Below are 20974 nucleotides of genomic sequence, written 5' to 3'. Positions count from 1 at the left end.
CTGTCATTTCATTACACTCCTATTTAAAAACATTCTAGTCAGCTGGAAAACACAAATAACATCCTGTAACCAAAGCAGCAAATTGTAGAGCATGAGTAGTGAACCGTTAATAGGATCTGTGGAAATGACTAACAACCAACTCAGAAAGTGTTCATAAAATGGCTTTGTTAGGCACCGTGAAGAGAGTTGTATAAATTAGTTTTGATTTGCAAACTGCTCGTGATTAGAAAAGATGCTATAAAGCATTTTATGACCTTTCAGCTATGAATCCTCTGCTCATTTTCAGATGAATATTTATAGTGTCTTTATTCAAGATTTCCCATTGCTTTAGAAAGTCTCCAACATACCTTAATTACATTGCACTGTGGAACTTAAGGATTGTCCTCTGCTGCAGAAGCAGCTTTGATTTTAAAAATAAATAAATAAAAGGCGAGCAAGCATATTCTGCTATACTAAGGGAGTGGCTAAAACTTCTTTAATTTGGGTCAGTTTAGAGATGCTAATTTAGAGAGATGATCATAGGCTGTGCTGCATTACTTCCTCTCTTTCCTGCTTGTTAATGAGAAGTTCAACCTTGTGTGCTGTTCTGTGCTCAGTGGAAATACCTGGCCTCCTGTTCTGGTAAATGTCTCTCTGGTGTACTTTCCTCTCTTCCTTTTTTTTTTTTTTTTTCCTTCCCTCTCCAGAACTAATTGGTCACGTCTAAATTGGGAGAGTTGACTCTATCCAGCGGAAGACAGGAGAGCTGATGCAGCTGAACTCTACTGTCTGAACTTAAAACAGTGACCAGACTCTCACTTCAGCACTTTTTTTTTAATTTTAATTTTTATTTTTTTAAATACATGCATATGGGACATAATTCTAAAATCAATGGGTGTGGAAGCTTTGATAATTTTAGACCACAGCTGTTTCTGCGCTTAACAAATATCAGTGTTGTGAAATTGACTGCTTTGCATAGGTGCACAGGCAGAGCGCTTGATCTCAGTGAGAGGTTCACAGATGTGTGCTCATACATGAAATTAACTTGGTCATCCTTCAAATTATGCACCTGCATCCTGAGCCATCCCAGTATTTTTTAACATTATTTATTACTCTCTTCTCCCTCCTCTCTCTCCTTGCTTTGTAGGCTGAAATACCTCAACTGGTGAGTGAAATTTATCAGAACTTTTTTGTGGAAAGCAGAGAAATACCTGTGGAAAAATCACTTTATAAAGAAATACAGCAAAGTCTAGTGGGCAATAAAGGCATTGAAGTATTCTACAGAATTCAGGCAGATGTTTATGAAACTCTAAAGGACAGATACTACCCCTCATTCATTGTCAGTGATTTATATGAGAGATTGATCAAGAAGGAAGAAGAAAGAAGTTCTTTGCAACTGACTCCTGAGGACAAAGATGAGGCGGTGAGTCACATGGACAGTTTGTTTCACTGCTTCTTACAATCTGAAGATGACCGTGCATAAAGTGTGTAGAAGCACCTTCTGTCCTTGAGCTTTGGGATTCTTTTATTTTTTTCTAATGTATTTATAAATAACATCACTTTTGTAGTTTCGTCAGGTAAACCTGGTATGTTCCCAGTCCATTTGAAACAAAATGGTACAAAATGGCTGACTACTTAAACTTCAAATTAGTTAAAAATATAATTTCATGTTTCTAAGCCTTTTGTCTTCCTTATGTTTCATTTTGCTTCTAAGTATCAGAGAAAGCAACATACCTCATACAAACTCAATTACATTTCAATTGAAGGAAATCTCACTGGTTAGGTAGATTTGTCTTGGACACTCTCTGTTCCTGTCCCCTCTGCGTGTGCTAGGTACTAAATAGGTAATAAAAGTTGCAAAAAAAGGAGAAAAAGTAATGCAATAGATAGAATCTTTGTGCTTTTTATTAATTTATGAAATAAATTAATAGGCTATCTTGGAAGATTAAACTGATTAAAATGCCACTGGACCTGGAAATACTAAAAAAGAGCATTCAAAATGTCATAAGCAATAATCCAGTGGTCACTCCCTTGGGGCAAGTATTTTCAGAGGGTTCTCTAAATCAGTCAGGTTGGGGGAACTTGTTACTTTTATCCTAGAACACTTTGACAAGGGCATCTCTCAGACTAGCGAACATCTTTCATTCAGGCTGCCACTTCAGATCAGCGTTAATGTCTTCATTTTACACATGGACTTGCTCGGAACACGGTGAAGTATGAGTTTGTCTAAATCTGAATCTCAATGAAAAAAATAGGAGCAGAATCCAGAGGATTTCTGTCAACCTAAGCATTTACAAACTATTATTTCAAAACCGGAGGCTTTTCATACTTACTCTTTAAATACGACGTCTGTTTCTTTAGATGAGCTGCTATAGTCTCTGTAGTTCTCATGTCAGCAAATCTTCAAAGATGAGCTGTTGTAAATAAATCACTTCCCATACAGATTTTCAGAGTTTCCTCAGTTTTTCATTGTTCATTTCTCCCTCTGTTCCTTTCCTTGATAAAAGATTTAAGACATGTTTTCTTTTCTTATTGCTGACCCAGCAATGTTTTGGGGGTGGTAGGTACTTCAAAAATTTCCCTTCCTTTTGTTTCCAGTCACTGGGACTGCAGAAAAACACTGTTGCTCTTTTTGCCCAGAACGTTCTAACTACTGAGCTCTGTACTTTTATTCTTTTCTTGTATTTTGTTCAGCCTAACAGTAATAACCATTCTCCAAGAAAAACTGACACGATGCTTTAGGACTTCCTGACAGTCTTCTGTCAGATAACGTTTACTACAGCTGCTGAAAAATTAGATTTTTGACATCAGCGTCATCTGTGCTTCCTCTTGGTGTTAGGTTAAATGTGTGTCAGTTTTGAAGGCTGCATTTGTGGTGAAACCTTGAAGACTAAAATGCTGCCATTCTGGCCTGTATGGTTAAGGTTTTTCTGCATTCTTTTACTCACAAATTAAGCATGAAGCTGCATATACTGTTAGAGCATCTCTCTCTACTAAGAGTAATCCTATCCTAATGGCTCTGCGTCAGGCTTCGGGGTCTTGGAGGTGAAAATAAATTATATCAAAGCCTTCCTTCTGAAGCTTCCAGTGGGCTTTTAAATGTGGCTCAAAATGCACTGCTAGCTAGTAGCCTCTTTTTTTTTAACCAATGTATAGGAAACCATAGCTGAGAAATGTCGTGTGTCGGGAGGGAGCTGCATATGGTTAGTAGATACTGGTTGTTTTCATGTTGTTTTGGGTTTTGATAGTCTAAGTCCACTCTTCCTGGGTCGTTATGGCCATTGTGTGTTAAATTTCTATAAATCTCATTGTTATAGCAGTATAGGTAAAAAACAATTCAGTGCCCTCCTGAAGGAGCCCTGATTTAAAGTGGGAGAATGAAATCAGAAGGTAGGGATCCAGGCAAGGGCAGGCTCTGCTGGTTCGGCCGCAGGTGGAACGAGCTCGCTGCTCTTCCTTCTAATCTGTCATTGCTTTTTTGTGGTGTGGACAAAACCCCTTTAAAAGGTCACATCTAGACACACAAATACAGAGACAAGTAGTACTTTGCAACCACCAGGCTCGTTCCCTTCACTGGTGCTGTGTGCATCAGATGGCTAAAATAATAAATCCCAAGCCTGCATTCTGGAGCCCTGATGGAAACAGCAGCTGTTACTGCTGGGGCAGGCAGGTGAAATGATCTCAGCTTTGAGCATGGTGATCCTTTATTTGATACATTTGATAATTTTAATAGCAGTAACTTGCTGTCCTGTAGTCCTAGCATTTCATGGTAAACCTAGAGATTCAGCAGTGTTTTTGCTGAAACATTAATGACATAAATCATGCAGCTTGCCCCCAGGAGCAGAGCCTTACTGGTTTGTAATTAAATGCGGCCCTTCAGTTATTAGCAAAACTTGGTGTGACCAGGCTGTTAACTCTCCAGTGTCAAAACCAGCATCTCAGATTCTTTTTGACCCCAGTGCTTCCCAGCACTGGGGTCAAAAAGTGCGTTTATGTTATGCTTGTGTTCAGTGGAGTTATGAGTGACGTCCAGCGTTGCTAATACTTATTATTTGCATTATTGCAGTGCCAGGAGACAACAACAAGCTTTTGTGAGCTGAGTGAAGCTGTACAAATGCTTGGAAAGCAGTCTCTGACCTAAGGAGTTTACAGTCCATGCAGAATGGACAGGAGAAAGGACAGGGCATGCAGCTAATACTTGCTCAGCCACACAGCAGGCGAACTCTGAGCTGGAAGAGGGCACGGGTTCCTTAGCACTGAACTCCTGATTTCTGCTTTATGTTACCCTCAGACTGAGGAGATACTCGGAGAATTTGCAGAATGACATTTCCTTCTGTTAGCTTTACGTTATCTAAAGGTAAAACTTACTTAGTGGAAATATCATTAAATCACGTAGAACTCTGTCCCTTGTTCATGGGATTAGATTCATCCCACTGATAGTTTAAGATAGATTTGGTCGCAAGCAAACCTCAAAGATCATGGAAGATGGCATTGCTGACAGTGGTTACATCACAGTGCTCTTTGATGGATCTCGAGGTCTTTGTTCCTCTTTGAGGAACTGCAGTAAGTCAGGGGAGGTTAACACAAATGTCAAAAGGTGTTAAAGAGGAAGGCACAGAACTTCACACCTTTCTTTTTTTTTTTTGGACATGTCTGCAGTACACAAGATAGAAAAAGCTGTTGGTTGGTTTGAGTGAATATGAGAAAATGATTTATGAGCTTGGAGTAAAGCATATGTGCTTTTGACACATTTTTTTATTAGCATTTCTAAAAACAGCAGTAAAATCTGTTTATGAAGAGAAAGGATGTGGTTTAGATTGTTCTGCAGCCTGATAAATCTATTTTGTGAAGGTTTGTAGGAGGCAGGACTGTTTGTTAGAACTCTGGTTTTATTTTTTCCCCCGTCTTGTTATCTTTCGGCTCAGAGCTAAGTGTTTGCTTTTCTATCTGGCTCTGAATATTGATTATAATTACTGAGCTGTTGTTGCTTTTAAGATAAACTTTGATTCCAACTCTCATTTATATTAAAGCCTTAGCTTGAAGGTCGTTTTACACAGTTGGAAAGAATTATATGGAACTGCAGTATAAATGATGAGGCTTTTATTTTTGTTTTTTTGTTTTTAACAAATCATATTTCATATAGGATCTGAGGGCTGGAATATCTATTAGAATTTATTATAGTGATGTGCCATTACGCCTGCGTGTTTATCTATATCAAGAATAAATGTTCTTACACATGCATATGGAGCAAACAATAAATTTCTCCTTTTTCACATTAATGATGCAGTCGCTCCCATTCTCTATTCTTAGAGCCACGGTTGTGAAGAAACTACAGAAGAATGCAGCACAAGAATTAATGAACAGGCCAGTTATGCTGCAAATAAGCTTCGTCAGCTAAATGACAAGCTCGAATATAAGAAACAAGCTCTAAATTCCATATGTAATTCACCAAAACCCGACAAAAAGGTAAGTACTTCTGGTGTCTTCAGTCTTTTTTTTTTTTTAATATTATGTGTTTATTTATGTAATATGCAGTCATCTCAGGCTCTTTCTGGACAGGTCTGATGCCTGTTTCAATCAGCCTGTTACCAAAAGTGAAATCAAAGCTTGGAGTTAACTAATTTTTTTCCTTTTTTTTTTTTTTTAAGTTACTGTAAATAAAACTACAAATATGATTTATATCATGTACCTCTCTCCCATAGCCTTGCTTCTCTGTCAGTAGCAAACAGAATTTCTTCCTTACATCTCTACCCACCTCTATCTGCATAATTCTTCATGGCAGCTGATTCCGTGTCCCTGCCGCATCTGCAGCACTGCAGTTTAGGGATGTGCTGGTTCTGCTCCCTCTGCTGGCTTTGAAGTAGCACAACACAGTATCACAATCTCCAAATGTGTGATTGGCTCCCTTAAATAAAGGGGAAAAAATAAGACGTGTTATAGTGACTGATTTCCTTTTAAGGAGCCAGAAGAAAGCTGCAGGGCATACTTTCTTTGGACTAAAAATTCTGAGGGATGTGAAACTCTGGTTCTTTGGGCTTGGAACATAAAATAAATAAATAGTTTTTTTTTCATCTCCCTTTACAGAATGCAGCAGTTAAACAATTTAAGAACCCATTCAGGCAGAAGCAAGGGATTTACATTTGGCTTAGGCCAACTTGTTACCCCGAATGATATTACAGAACCATTGTTCAGATGTTTTTAAAGTGTTGTGACAACTGGGCCAAGCTTTGCAGGTGTTGTGAGCTTGTGGTCATGGACAGTAGCGTGCAAGACCACCCTGGCCAGCTTTACTCCCTCTGTCCCTTAAATGTTTCCCTCTGCCAGAGGTTTCTGCAGTCAACTGGAAATGTGTCCTTAGCTCTTCTGGAGTATCCTGTTCACAGCTGCTCTGCTCTCTGTGTGGCCTCAGCTGTATTTTTCTTCCCAAGTGGCAAGGGCACAGATGTGTCCCATTTTTTTATGCCTGTTTTACTATGGTAGCATTTACCTGTAGAGCTTTCAAATGAGTTGTTGAGTCAACAGTGTGAGAATATCTTGTCACAGGGACTTTATTTTTCAATTCTGGACATGGCAGGTAAAAATTTGTTTCTTGGTCATCTGAAGGTTAAAATAGAATTAAAAAAAAACACAGTTGTAAGCCATATGAAGGGGAATGTCATGCCCATTTTGTATTACTTAAAAAAAAATAAATCTTAAGCTGTTCTTGGTTTCATTTTCTCTTTTTGAAATGCCTTTGCTGTGAGGCCCATGCAAAACATGCAAGTCTGTAAGGGGCTTGTAGCACCACATTCAGCTCAGATGCCAGCCAGTCAGGGAAGAAAACTGCTTGTTTGAGTTGCATGTGGGATTCTGTTAGATTTAAAAGAAAATGCTCTGTAGGGAGGAGTCTTACTTTCAGTTCTTTCTGTGGAATATAAAGAGCAAGGAAGATGACATGGAAGATGACAGGGAGTCTCGGGCAGCATCTCTTCTGTACAGGGGCTGCTGCCATACAAGATAACCTGGTTTTTGGAGACGTGTGACTGAGGTGCTACTTCCTCTGTGTGTGTGTGTATCTCATGCCTGAAGCACAGGGCTTGTCCCCCTCTAGTCCATGAGTGCAGGCTCATCTCATCCACTGTAAATGTGCATGGGCTGTTTTTTTTTCTAGAGTTCAGTCTTATCCCCAGTAGCAAGGCAAAGGTTAACATTCCCACTCAGAGTGCTTCCCATTGCTTGCAAAACCTTGTTTACAGAATAAACTCTCTGACACAATTACTGAAATGAAACAGGACTGCTTCGAACTAAAATCCCTCCGACTTCCACATAATTCCTGATAGAGCTTGAGACAATTTTTTTTTTTTTAAACTTGGTCAGATTTTTTATATTTCTGATGGTGAAGAGAAGCTGGTATAGCCAGCTAGACTTCAAGTTAAAATTTGTAACACAGGCAAAAAGAATGACTAAACTGTAAAGAATTACTAAGAATTACTAAGGCAACAAGAATTACTAAATAAGTGCTAAACAAAAGCGGATGTTACTGTGTATGCATGAGTTAGGTCATGCCATTAATTTCTGTAGCATTACAGTTTTAAAATATTTTCTTCGATATAAGACATACTGTATAATTAAATCCTTATTTATTTTTTTACATTTGCATTACATGCTCCCTTTCTGTTCTTGAGAAATAACTATATTCTTTCAGTACCCTTGGGGAGAAGGGATTGTACTTCTTTTAAAGTAGTATTTTCCTGCTTTATTTTTTACTTCTAAAATATTTTTGTCTTTGAAAATATATATATCGTTGAAACAGAATAATAAAATTGAGCCAGTAGTGCTATAAAATTTTAGTATTTGTTTTATAACGATAGCAGCTGTTGACCTTACAAGTTCTGTGTTTTTCAATTGTTCCTGGATGACGCTTATAGGAGATCTTTCAAGGTGACCACAAAGCAATCTGTATTCTGAGAGTTTACTGTATCCTGAAGGTTAGCTTACATGCTGGAAGGTTGTCATATAGCTGCTCTGTAGACAGTCTTTCATCTTACAGGAGACAAATTCTGAGGAAGTTATTATAGCTCTGTAAAATCTTCTGCCAGGATGTACCACTTGTGCTGCAAGTTTTACAGCTAAGTCTCATAAAATTGGAGCGTGGTATATTGTATTTTTTTTTTAAATTGTCAGCTTCTGCTGCTGCATCTCTAATGTCACATTTTATATGTATATTTCTACCTTTTCTTGTACTGTCTCCTGCTAGTAGGCATGGTTACTTATTTTTTGCTGATGTTTTAAGATGCATTATTTCTCCTTTGTGAGATTATGCCTGTGAGCCATCTTGATTAGAACATCTCTTATTCAATGTGTGGTTTCCACAAGAATAAATTCTCCTCTACCCAAACCGAAAAAGAATTAAGAGGTAGCTTCTTGGGTGGTTGTTACCATAGCTAAGTTACTGGTAATGAAATCTATTCTGAGGTTCTTTTATCGCATCATATATATCTGAAATGGGAAAAATGGTAAGGAGGATGTCTCTGGTAGTTGCTGTTGCAATAATTGCAATTTCAAGTATATATAAAATGTGTAATATGTAGTTGTATCTGAAGTATCTCTTTGATCCTGATAGTGTGATAGAATCGTGTCTTTCTAACTTGTTTTTCATTTTAGTATTGGGGTTGACCTTTGAGATTAATCTATTTCCCATGTCTATAGAAGATATCATAGATTTTCTCAGTTATGATTTTCTTTTCCATGTGAATTTTTCTCTCTCCTGTCTGTTGTACAGTTTATTCTTTCTGAATAGTGTTCTCAAAGATACAACTAGACATGTTACACAAGCTTTTTCTTACCAATGGTAATTGATGAATTTTCCTCTGCAGATTGTTTCTAAGCTGAAGGATGAAATCACCCTGATGGAGAGAGAGCACAATGACCTTCAGCTGCACATTGCAAGAACAGACTGGTGGTGTGAGAATCTTGGCATGTGGAAAGCCTTCATAATCTCAGGCGAGGTATGTTGTTTGTTTGTTTGTTTTGTTTTGTTTTGTCTTCTGGGTCAGTTCAAACTTGCTAAAGAGAAGAATAAAAACCTGTATATATTTTCTAATACCTTTGTGTATACTTCGTATTCAGTTGGGGAGTGGGGGTGGGAAATAACCTCTTCTGAGCTCCTCCTTTCTTTCCCAAGTGAGTACTATGATGCATATACAAATGATTCCAGTCCTCAGACTCTGCTGTAATGAAGTTGTAGAAATACCTGTATATACACGAGCATGTTTTGGCATTGGGTAATTTGCTATCTTAAGGGCATTATTTTTCATCAGAACTGCCTCATGTTATATTACCCTGCTGTCATGCTTGAGCACGTTGTCTCTTCAGTCTGCCTCAAAACTCAGTGACTGTAAATGAAGAAATTCAACAGGTTGAAAAGGCGATGTGCTATTTTAAGAAATAAACTCTCATTGTGTAACCTTCTGGGTTTGTTTTAATGCTGTTTAGAACAGTGAAGCTCTTAATTTAAGTGATCTATGCAACTTTTAAAGCTGTGTTTTAGAAAACAGCAGCATCACGTGCAGCGAAACTGTGGAACAGCAGCTTTCTGGTAAGGGTCCCCATCCAGAACTGCCCAGTATCTCCTGTATTGCTAAATGAATATGTGGTTCTGCTAAATGTGGGGGAAACTGGGAGAAAATTACAATGAGTTAGTGCCTTAACTGTATTTTACAAGAAGTACTAGATTAGATAATTAAATGTAGGCTTGTATTAATTGTGCTGTTTGCAGCTCTGTGCTTCAAAGGGTAGGCTGGAGAAGTTATTAATGTTGTGCTTTTCCATGTTAATTAATTGCTTGGGAATGTTCTGGCCACAGTCGATGATTTCAGGAACATGAGTAGGTGACATTGTCCTCCTATCTGCAAAATACACCCTTGCTAATCCCAGTGTTTTGGTCTGTGATTTGAGACAGAAATTTGGTGGCCCTGTGTTCGTTGCAGAGAGGCTTAGTAAAAGTACATGTTGCTGGAGAATTGGAGCTGAAAAGTATAATAGCCTGTCATCAACCTTTTAAAGTGATTTACTAATGTAGCTAATGGATAATGCACAAAAATCTAGTATTACTTATGGCTTGGAAAAATGTGTGTGTCCCCCCTTAGCCTGTGTTCTCTCTCAGGTGAACCTTTAAAGCTTTGAGTCATAAAAATGCACTATCTGAAAAAAATAAAAATGATATGAATTGTGTAACCCGTAAGAGTTGTGTGGTAACTGACATTTCTGATTAAAAAAAAAACATACTTGGAGGTTCGGTGTTTTGGCTGTTTGTTAGAGGTTGAAAAAAAGACTATAGGAACATGCAGAACGAAGGGGACCTGTGATAAGGTCCCCATGAAGGTCCTCTTCGTTCTGCATGTCCCCTGGAATTAGACTGTCTAATTCTGAGTCACATCTCCTGCACCAGCAGGTCTAAAACTCACAACTATGTAAACCAATGTGCTTTACTTCCCTTTAGTGGTTTTGGACTTTCATATTGTTTCATATTTTAGCAGATGTTCTGTCTCCCTTGTCTGAAGAAGACTGTTTCAGAGGATAACTTCTATATTTGGTTTTAAATCTGCTGAGTTCTTAAAGACTGGAGTTAGTAGATTTGAACAAGGTGAAAAAATAGCTTGTCTTACTCATGTATTTAAGTACACCAGAATTTAGGGTGTGTATGCTGAGTGGGAGTTGGGAAAGCTGGCTTCCTGTGAATTGAGGAAAACAACAGCGGTGTGCTGGATACATCTTCTTTGAGCCTGCTTAAAAGGGGCTGCAGGCATCAGTCTGGCAGCCTTTATTTTACTGCTGCACAGTCTGGGGGGGGGGGGGGGGGGGCAGTTTTGGAGAGCCGCTCAGACTGAGCACATTAGCACTGAGTCATGGGCTTGTTGACTGGTGGAAGGAGAGCCCTGAGTTGTGCTCATGGTTAATTCCTCCTGGTGGATGGCTGGGCCAGCCTTAGTGCTTCTTACAGGAGATTCACCAGCTTTCTTTGGCAGCAGCTTGTTTCTCTGCTGGTTTTACACCTTTTGCTAATGTGAAGTTTAAATTTTCCATGCTGCAGCTAATAGCTATAGCTTCTCCTGGAAAGATTTAATATTTGTTCTTTATTTTTGCAATATTTCTTTGAAAGCTCATTGCTGTGAGCACGCTCCTCATGGCCCTGGTGAGAGGAGCTGACCTCCTTGTGGAGGAGGCTGTGTGTTAACATCCTTGTTCCTGTCTGTCTCTGTCCACCTCAGGACCTCGTGTCTTTGGGGAAGAGGCATCTATGGCGCTCTGGTAGATGGTAAATCCTGAAATAATGAATGTTTACGTTGTCTCGAGGCTCTGGAGTTGCTGTGACTGTGAAAAATAAGTAATAAAATAAAACCCAATAACCTGAGGCTGCATTGGGTACTTGAGGGCTGATTCTGTCCATAGATACCAGTGAGTAACTGGAGAGTTTTGCACAGAAGCTGAGGAAAGGGACTGAGGTGCTGTACGTGCAGGATGGGCTCTGGGGGTCAGTGAGAGCTCGGAGGCAGCCCCAGCTGCAGCAGCGCCGCTGGGCTTGCTGCGGGGGCGAGCTCAGCACGAGCACTGGGAACAAACAGAAGGAACAGGGGGCAGGGAAAGTGCACGGGAAGGGAGAGCTGAAGCACTGGGAAGCAATCAGAAACCTTGAAAGCTGAGATAATACCTACAGCTGCTGGGAGAAGACGTTGCAGTGATCTGATTGCTGATGGACAGCATTGCACAGCTGTGTGTAGGGCTTTGCTTAAAATAATGGCTAGCAGAGGACTGATTCAGGACTAATGTAGCCTTCTGGCTAAAGTTTAGTCCACTAAGGGTACTGCTCGATGAAACAAGCATGGTATGGTGATGAGGGAATTTGCAAGCCAGTCCTCTGGCAGCACAAATGTTCCACTCTTTCCCTCCAGAGTAATATACCCTATCTGTATTCTTTTTTTTTCTCCCCCCCAAGGTTTTAGAAGAGAATGGAGAACAAGTGCCCTGTTACTCTGTCATGGTGAGTTTACAAGAAGTTGGTGGAGCTGAAACTAAGAACTGGACCGTTCCCAGGAAGCTCAGTGAGTTTCAGAACCTGCACCGGAAGCTCAGTGAGGTATGGGTCTCAGCGGAGGGACAAGATGCAAATTGCTGAAATCTGTTGGTATGGTGTATAGGGGGGGAAGAAAGAACACTGAATACCACATTAAAAATATTACATTTTTTTAGTACAGTCTTTTGGCTTTTACCCTTTCCAAGTTCATTTTCTATTCACATATTCCTGGCCTCTGCCAAATGTCCATAAAACTTATTTACATTTTTTTCTTAAATAATGAATGTTTTACTGAACTGACCCAATGTCCAAATAATACATGTACTGCACTGTCATGCAAGAGCCTGCTTTAAAAAACAGACTTTGTCTCTGTCTTCCAGGGAGGTATTAAAAATGACAGCTTTTTGGGACAGAGAATATTTACTCTTTAATCTGCTGTAACATTTCTGTCTGATAAAAGGTAGATAATGGTGTCGTGAGTATGGGAAAAGGTTCAGCTGTAAGCCCATAGTGGGTAAGGGAAGGTGTTTTTCAGCATACTGAGCAGGGTATGGATGGCAGATGAGAATGCAAAGTCTGATTTCCATTTTGAACCAGAACCAGTTTTGTTTTTCTGCACATGTGCATTAAGTGAGCTTCCTTTTTTCCTACAGTGCTTTCCATCATTAAAGAAAGTTCAGTTGCCTTCCCTCAGCAAGCTGCCCTTCAAGTCCATAGACCAGAAATTCATGGAGAAGTCCAAGAACCAGCTTAATAACTTTCTGCAGGTAAGAAGACAGACTGTGGAGTAATGAGGGTACCAGAAGTTAAGACATAGCTGTAGGTTCACCTCTTTTATGGCAAAAGGATTTGATGACCACAGTTATATTCCTCACACCTCACTTCTACAGCCACTGTTTGGAGAATCCTAGCGCTCTGTTGTGCTCTTATTTACCCTCTCTTCTGTGAATGATCGATCCCTCTCTTACTTTTCCTGCAAGTCAGTGTTTGAGTAGCTACTCTGCCCTTTCTCTCCCTGGTGGGTCTTGGTGGTCAGTTTTTTGTTGTTGTCGATTGTTTGTTTGTTTGTTTCTGTTTTTTAAACCCATCCTCACCTCTATTCTTTCTAATTAAGGCTTCAGGTGGTTCATTTGAGGGACAGCATCTCCCACTCCATTCTCAGCTACAGCCTGCAGTGGCTCTGTGGAGGTCTTTGTGAAAGGTCAATGACAGCAGAGCATTTTCCTGCTTAGTCCCACGCGGTCTGGGTTCACTGCATGGTCAGTCAGCTTGAGAGGCTTTGAGCAGAGAAGTGGTTTTGTGCCTCCAGCAGGGTGAAAGGAGAAGTGGCTTGGCTTTCTGCTTGGCTTTGGTGTCTGTGAATCAGGCAAATACTGCTGAGACATGCTTTAATTTAATTGAATGCATTGTATGATTACTGTTTTTAGGTCACCTGGAGCCTCAGGTGGACAGCTTCATTATTTAGTTTAGAATCAAAAGATATTCTTAGGCCTGAGTGTGATTTTGCTTATTGGGAGCAATTTGTCTTTAGACTCGGGTAACACCTACAAATTGCACTTAGACTGTTTGCTTTTGATTTTAGGGTAACCTGTATTCTGTATGGCTGCTTTTTTAAATGGACTACTTGAATTCACAATGCACACGTAATTCATGTGTTCAATGGGGACATGGAGCCTGCAGGATAAAAAAGGATGCAATTAAGAAAAAAGTAGTTGGGCGATACCAATATGAAAAGTGTTGTTTTAGACTTCAGTTACCTTTCTATTTGCCAGGGACTACAGTATAACCAAACATTGCTGTAAAGAAGCCAGGAATGCTTCCTTTCAGGGTAATGTAATTGGCCACCTGGATTCTTTCTCAGTGAGAATGGGGCTAAACTGGAATTGAGCACCTGTGGTTTTCAGTATGAACTCTGGTTGTTCCTATACTGGTAGGATTTCCAACTTTGTAAAAAGAATTGTGTTAAAATAAAGCTAAGTAATTGTGAATCTAATGGCTTTTTCTTAAGTGCACTTGTGATCCTTTAGCAAATGCATAAAATGCAGCTGACAAGCTTTATGTCTTTCTCTCTTGTGTCTTCCTTCATGCTTTTGATGGTGCTGTTATATTCCTTGCTCCCTGATGGCTGTACAGTGGTTGCCCATGTTATCAGTAGAAATGCTGCGCAGGAACACTGTGAGCTGCTCCTCACTTGACCGGTTCTCCTTCTTCCCATTTCTTGCATGCAGGAGCCTGGTGGCTACCAGAAAGGGAACTGTTCTTATTTTCTGAGCCATGCGTTGTCACCAGAAACATTCTTAAAGAGTGGCTTCTCCTGTCCTGTGGGCAAATAGAGGTTGGCAGTAACCCCACTGAAATTACTGGTCTAGCGTGAGAGCTTGAGGCAGTCCGTGCGTGCAGTTCGTGTGTTCTTTGCAGGGACACATAACCTTAAAAGAACTTTTGTGAGACGGCTGAGGAATGGAATTGGTGGCATAAGACATGGAGGGTGGAATTTCTCAAACCTTCTGTCCCTGTGTGCAGACAGATGGGTGCTCCTAGGGTGTGCCAGATGTCTGAACAGGAGAGTTGAATCGTGCCTCAGGAGTCAATGTTATCTCTCTATTGACTAAAAAGAGAGCACGGAGCAGATGGCTCAGATGTAAGGGTTGATGCTGTAAATGCCAAAGTTGTCTAACGTGCATGAAGTTGAGATGAGTTTGGCTGATAGTAACCAGTCCTTGAGTGCTAAGTTAATTTGATCTTTGACTAGCTAAGAAAGAGTAAATAATGAATCCTGTAGTTGTCACTTCAAAGTACAATACTTCACAACAAGTGTCTTACAAATTGAAACTTCGTGTTTTTAAAAAGGAAGTTGTAAGATTAAAAACCTGACGGACTCCTTAAATACAGTTATCACACTGAAGTATCTGTGAGGCATGATTTTTTTTTTTCTCTCTACTTCTGAGCTACATCTTAATTGATTTTATTGGCTGGCCTGACACATTTTGTTCCTTAACAAGAAATATTTAACTGATGTGGTGTTTCTGTCATTGTATTTCTTTCATAGAAATTGCTGTCTGATGAAAGACTCTGTCAAAGTGAAGCACTTTATGCCTTCTTGAGCCCCTCTCCAGAACACCTCAAAGTTATCGATGTGCAAGGAAAGAAGTCATCTTTTTCGCTCTCATCATTTCTTGAACGCCTTCCTGGTGATCTGTTTTCTCATCAGGAGGTAAGTAGTAGAAAAGTAATCTTCCCAGATGTAATTACTTAGCCAAAGTAAGCAAGGAGAGGCATTATTATAATACATCTGAATGGCAGGTAATATTGGAAGGCATTTTGAAAGGTCATTTTCAATTTACTGTAAGTGAACAAAGAGTCAGAAGTGAGAGCTGTTTATGACTTCAGAAGGTATTTTTTAATGAAATGTTTCCTGCCCTTTGATAAATATATATAGGCAAGTGTGTAACCTATCACAAATTAATGAAATGCAGTCCATGTGGGATTGCTTATTTGTTATAACAGAATTTCCCACTTCTTATGCTCTGGACGTGCATATTGTAGAGAGTTTTAGACAGGTAAAAATGATCATCTCTTAGGAAGCTTCTCTTGGCAGGGAACAGCTGTGTGCCTTTAATAATTTCTGGATAACTTTTTTTGAATTTCTGAAGAAAAGCTGCTTTTAACAAAGAATGTCTGCAAATGGGGCAGGCTTACATATACAGGTGGTAGCCCATGGAGTTGGTGCATTTGATACGAAGTCATAGAAACAAACAAACAAAAGCCCCTTGTCTTTCAAGATTCAGGAAAGAATAGATTAGTGACTGAAATAGCTCATTGACTAAAAATCCATGTCGCTCTGTCATGTGTGGTTTGTGCTGCAGACACACAACCTTCAGGGAGCTGTTTCCATTACCAGCTATTTGTTATATGAAATAATTCTTTTGTTAAATGCTGTAGTTGTCTGTAGTGGCTGGGCTTTCTTGAGGATAAAGGGAGTTTGGGAAACTTGTGCAGGTCTAGCCTGTTAATAGACACAAAGTTGGCCTTGCATCTCTTGGGAATAAGAAAATCCTTCCTATATATTCTTATTTTTTTCAAAATTTTGCTATATTTCCACCTAGATAGTGAATGTATGTGTGCTATTTTGGAGTACTAAACATAGAGTGCGAGACACTCATTCTAGTTATTAACAGAAGTACTTCAGTTCTAAAGAGGGAAGAGTGCGTTCACTAAAATAACTGTTAGGTAGAAGTAGCATCAAGCAAAGAAGCACGAAGCTATTAGTGTTTCTCTGTTGCATGGAAAAACATCCACAAGCAAGAAGCCAGACCACAAGTGTATTGCATTACTTGAGTGCGTAGGAGGAGACAGGAAATATGGGAGACTTGTAATGAGGGAGGGAGGGAGCAAGGAGAAAGAAACGAAGAAGCAGAAATGAAACTGAAAAATGAAGGAAATGGAATAAAAAAGGCCCTGAGAATGTGGAAGCAGGAGTCAGAACATACCTTCTTAATTGGTTTTAATTTAATAGCGTTTCTTCTTACTTTAGGATTAGCAGCTTAATATTGCTAGCCTGTATTATGCCAGTACTACGCAAATGCAGATGAAGTCCATCCCATTTCACATCCATCCATCTTCCCTCTCCTCTTCCCTCCTTCCCAAACATAAACGTGAGAGAACAGAATACAGATAGAGGAGTACAAGGAACTGTTAGACCCTCTGAGTCTGTGCAGTACAAAGGCTTGTCCTAGTTTACACATAGTGATAAAATTAAATGGAGGCAGGGGAATTGTGAGCAAGTCTGGGGCGAGCTCCAATTTTTCTCAGACATGCTGGTCTTTCAGTTGGGGGTTTTTAGATCAGCTCAGTCTTGCTCAGTGATCACAATTTGTATTATTTACTACAGCATTTAAAGTAGGGTTAGAAATCATTTGGTCTGAAATCATTAACGCAGTTACTTGTTAAATTACAGAGTTGTTATGGTTGGGTTTTCTCTGTAACAAAGAATTCCTGTTTTATTCCATATTGGGCTCTATTGAAGAGCATGCTCTCTTACTGCTTTCTTTGTCTCTTACATCTTGTCTGACTTTCTGCAAATGTGTTAGAGCAACAGTATTACCTCTTGAGTGCTGTTTTCAGCATTATATATTGCAGCAATTTTAAATCTCATATAAACAATGCCTTGGATGGGGTTAACTTCAGAACATGTTTCTTAACTCTCGAGACCAAAAGCAAATTAGAAGAAAAATACAGCCGAAGCTATCTGGAAGAGGGTTTTCAGGTTTATGAAGCGTTAACGAATAGAAAATTCACTGTGGTGTAAGAATTCACACTTCTCATTGCATTTTCTAAATGAGAGGGGATTTACTGAAGGGCAGTAAAATAGAGCAGGAACCTCAGAGAGGTCATCGGATTCATCCTTCTGCTCCAAATAGGCTCAACTGTACCAGCACAATTCTTGGCACGTCTGTTATGTTTTTAAACCTCCGGTGACTGATGTTCTGTAGCTGAGCAAGGCAGTGTGTCTCAGTTCTCAGCTCTCTTCATGGTTATAAAATTGTTCTTTCTAATTAACCTAAATCTCCCTTAGTCTGCTAGCTCTTGTCCTGTCTGCAGCAAACACAGAACTGTCTATTCCCTTTCTTTACATTAAGCCTTTTTGTTTGGGTTAGGATCACCTCATTTATCAGGAGCCACTACTTTCCTTTGGTCTTCTGTTCTTTTGTTTCTTAGATTGAGCAGCCTGTTTCTACTAGTTACTGGTATGTGTTATGCAGTTCTTAAGGCTTTGCTCTGCACTTATCCAATAATACGTGTTTTTCTTGGAAATGTTTCAAAATTAGTCACCAGCTGTTGTTCCCACTAGGTTTTCCTATTCCCATGTATTAAACTCTTATATATATATATATATATATATATATATATATATATATATATATATACACATACAGATCTATCTGTATGGACAGTATTCCTGCTTACAGATCATGGTGGCATGCCTGCCTTTTTCACAGGCCCTCGGGTTTGTTTTTCTTTTCTGTACTATTATCAATTCCAATTATTTCATTTCCTGCATTATTGCTGCTTTGCATCTGTACTTACCAAATTGCACCCGGTGAGCTCACCTGCAAATTCAGTAAGCTTATTTTCTGTTCTGTTGCCCAAAGGGTTAATGAAAATATGGAATGATGTCTGTTACGGAAAATTAAATAAAATATAATTTCTTGAATATCTAAAATAATGAAGGGCCAAGAAGTCTGTTGGCCAGAGGAAGATGGTGAGCAGGACTGGAGTTTGTTCTAGTCTCTGTCCCTGGAGAAAACTGTTCATTGTCAGTAAATCTGTGTGCTCGTGTGGCAGGACGGGCAGTGATTTGTGGCTTCCTCACGTGGTGTTTCTTGTCAGTACGATGTGGTTTTTTGTTCGCTGCCCTAAATCACAGCTTAGCCCACAGAATGCTTTAAAAGCTGGATACTCACCAAGCTATTGAAGTAAGTAAAAGTGGAGTCTATGGTGAAGTTTATGGTACACTTCAGTGTGGTAGGGTTTTTTTATTTCATTTTTTCTGGTTTTGAGAAGAGAAATAGCATAGAATAGAGAATGACAAACGCGACGTGGGCAGTGAAGGGTTGAAATATACAACACCAGAGAGTTATTTTATCCATACAGTACAATGCACTACCATGCCTGGAGAAAATTCTGGGACTGGAAGTGTACCCAGAGTTAATGCTGGGCTTTAGTTGGGATTTGAAGGATGTGAGGAAGAAGAAAGACAAACTGATGTACACCTGAGACACTGTAGGCTAGTCTCTGTATAGCAGGGTTCAGATGACAGGCAAAGGGTGATTGAAAGACTTTCAATGTAAGGCAAATAAATTAAAAATAATGCAGGAGGAATAAATCCATGAAGGAGGTTTTTCTGGACTAGAAGAGGAGAGGGAAAAATAAGTAATGTTAGATGATGACATATCAAGGAAGAAAGAAGGGCAAAGGAAGGAGGACAAATAAAAAGCAGAGCTGAAGAAAGAACATTTGCCTGCATGACATTGCGACCATTCCTGAACCAAAGCCTGGGAAATTGCTGATCCAGCCGAGTTTATGAAATGTCTCCCTCTTGCTGGAGATGCACTTTCCTGGGGGCTGCGTCTGTGCAGCCAGACATGCACCTCAGGAGGACTTGTTGCTGAAAGCTGACCCTTCCCTGTGTGAACTAGTAGGAGCACCACCTGCACGCCCAGCTCCAAAATTTATTCAGTTGTCATCTGGTGCAAGTCGCTCTTGGCAATATCATCAGTTTACACATGGAGTGATAGATAATCTGGGACAGGGCACAGCTCCCAGGCTGTCAGAGTCCAGAGACAGGTATCTTTGTGTTCCTCAAGCTCAGGTCCCAGGAGGGCTGGCTGTGCTTCTTCCCGGTGGCATGGCAGTACCTAAATCCGTGCTGGAAGAAGGGTTCATCCCATGCTGTGGTTCATCACATGTTGTCTCTCCATTCGTAGGAAGAAACGGAAGAGGACAGTGACCTGTCAGACTATGGAGAAGAGGTGGATGGAAAAAAGGACTCTCTTGCTGAGCCATGTTTCATGCTGATCGGGGAGATCTTTGAGCTGCGAGGAAGTAAGCTGCAAACCTGCTTGTTTGTTAGTGGAATCTGTTGGCCAAGAAATCTGGCTCACTTTGTAGTTCATGGTTTTTCTGCTATTTCAGAAGTGTAATCTATATAACAATTTAATTTGGAAAGGAGTTGTGTTGCAGTAGTTCCTAACTTTGGAGCTTTTATACTAAAGTTTAATTTCAATACGACATGGAACTGAAAATGCAGCTGGTAAGGAAGAGAATATGCATTCAATAATATTAAGTTTTTTATTTAAGAAAATTATTTTGGAAAAAAAAGTACAAGGAAGTACAAAAGCATGTTTTCCATAAATTGGTTGCGTATTAGAATGCATGAATTACAAGGAAGGAAAGATGGCTTTGTCACAGAACATGTCACTAACAAAGCAACAGTTTTAATGTCTGTTTCAATGTATTATGGATGCATTTTAATTCTACAGTTTGTATAATGGAAAAGGTGCTGTAACTGTGGCACCTTTTGGCACCAGATTTTTTTCCTTCTTTATGTAACTGAGTGATGGTAATACAAGGAAAAACAAACAAAGAAACAAACAAAACAAACCAACCAACATATTTTTCATTCTACTGAATATGTAGGCATACTTGATGCTGTATAAAATTATGTACAGGCTAACTATTACAAAATGCAGCCCCTTCCAAAAGTGACAGATGTATATTCTAAATTTAGGCTTTTCTTCGGATGCTGGTGAACAGCATGAAAGAAGGATTAACCACTAATTATAAGGAAGCACTCACATTTGTTTCTTTTATTGGTAATGGAAAGCTAATTGCTTGTACTATTTGAGTGAAAATGTTTTCAGAATTTCAATGCTGCCGCCGTGTATGGAACATTGTAACAGTAGGTACAAAAAGGGTGTGAATTTTCAGGGGTTTTCTTGAACAAAAAGGGTTTGGGTAGTTACATTGTTCAATAAACTTAAACTATTCTTTAACAGTACAGCTTACAGAGTAAACTGCAAATGCATAATGCAGATATGTTTATGTAATCTGCAAAAAAAAAACACAAAGCAAAACAAAAAAAATAAAAACCCTGTTGCAAATAATCCAGGAAAAACAGTCATGAAAAAGAAAGATCCATGTGCAATTATTTAAATCTTAGAAAGGATGATAACAGGTACATGAACTGTAGATATATATATATTTTTTTGATGTAATTGTAGGTTCCATAACGTTACTAACTTCACAATCTTCATTTTCTGTCGTTTTTTCATTGTTCTAGTGTTTAAGTGGGTCAGAAAAACGTTAATTGCACTAGTACAAGTCACGTTTGGAAGAACTATCAACAAGTAAGTTGCTGTTACTTTAACCAAACCTGCAACA

General features: G+C 39.4%; 1 protein-coding gene across 1 annotated transcript in view; it reads left to right on the top strand.

Moving 5' to 3' along the window:
- Positions 1-20974, top strand: part of SNX25 (sorting nexin 25) — a 79982-nt gene that overhangs the window by 53696 nt on the left and 5312 nt on the right. The window contains exons 9-16 of the mRNA XM_082759515.1: positions 1127-1402; positions 5290-5445; positions 8835-8966; positions 11954-12094; positions 12685-12798; positions 15081-15245; positions 19519-19636; positions 20874-20940. Of these exons, the coding sequence (XP_082615641.1) occupies positions 1127-1402; positions 5290-5445; positions 8835-8966; positions 11954-12094; positions 12685-12798; positions 15081-15245; positions 19519-19636; positions 20874-20940 (1169 nt within the window). The remainder of the gene's footprint in view (positions 1-1126; positions 1403-5289; positions 5446-8834; positions 8967-11953; positions 12095-12684; positions 12799-15080; positions 15246-19518; positions 19637-20873; positions 20941-20974) is intronic.

Source organism: Aythya marila (assembly GCF_965140915.1).
Source record: "Aythya marila genome assembly, chromosome: 4".
NCBI classification, from domain to species: domain Eukaryota; kingdom Metazoa; phylum Chordata; class Aves; order Anseriformes; family Anatidae; genus Aythya; species Aythya marila.
The sequence above is the reverse complement of the archived record's forward strand: the minus strand, read 5'-3'. Positions and strand labels throughout refer to the sequence as shown.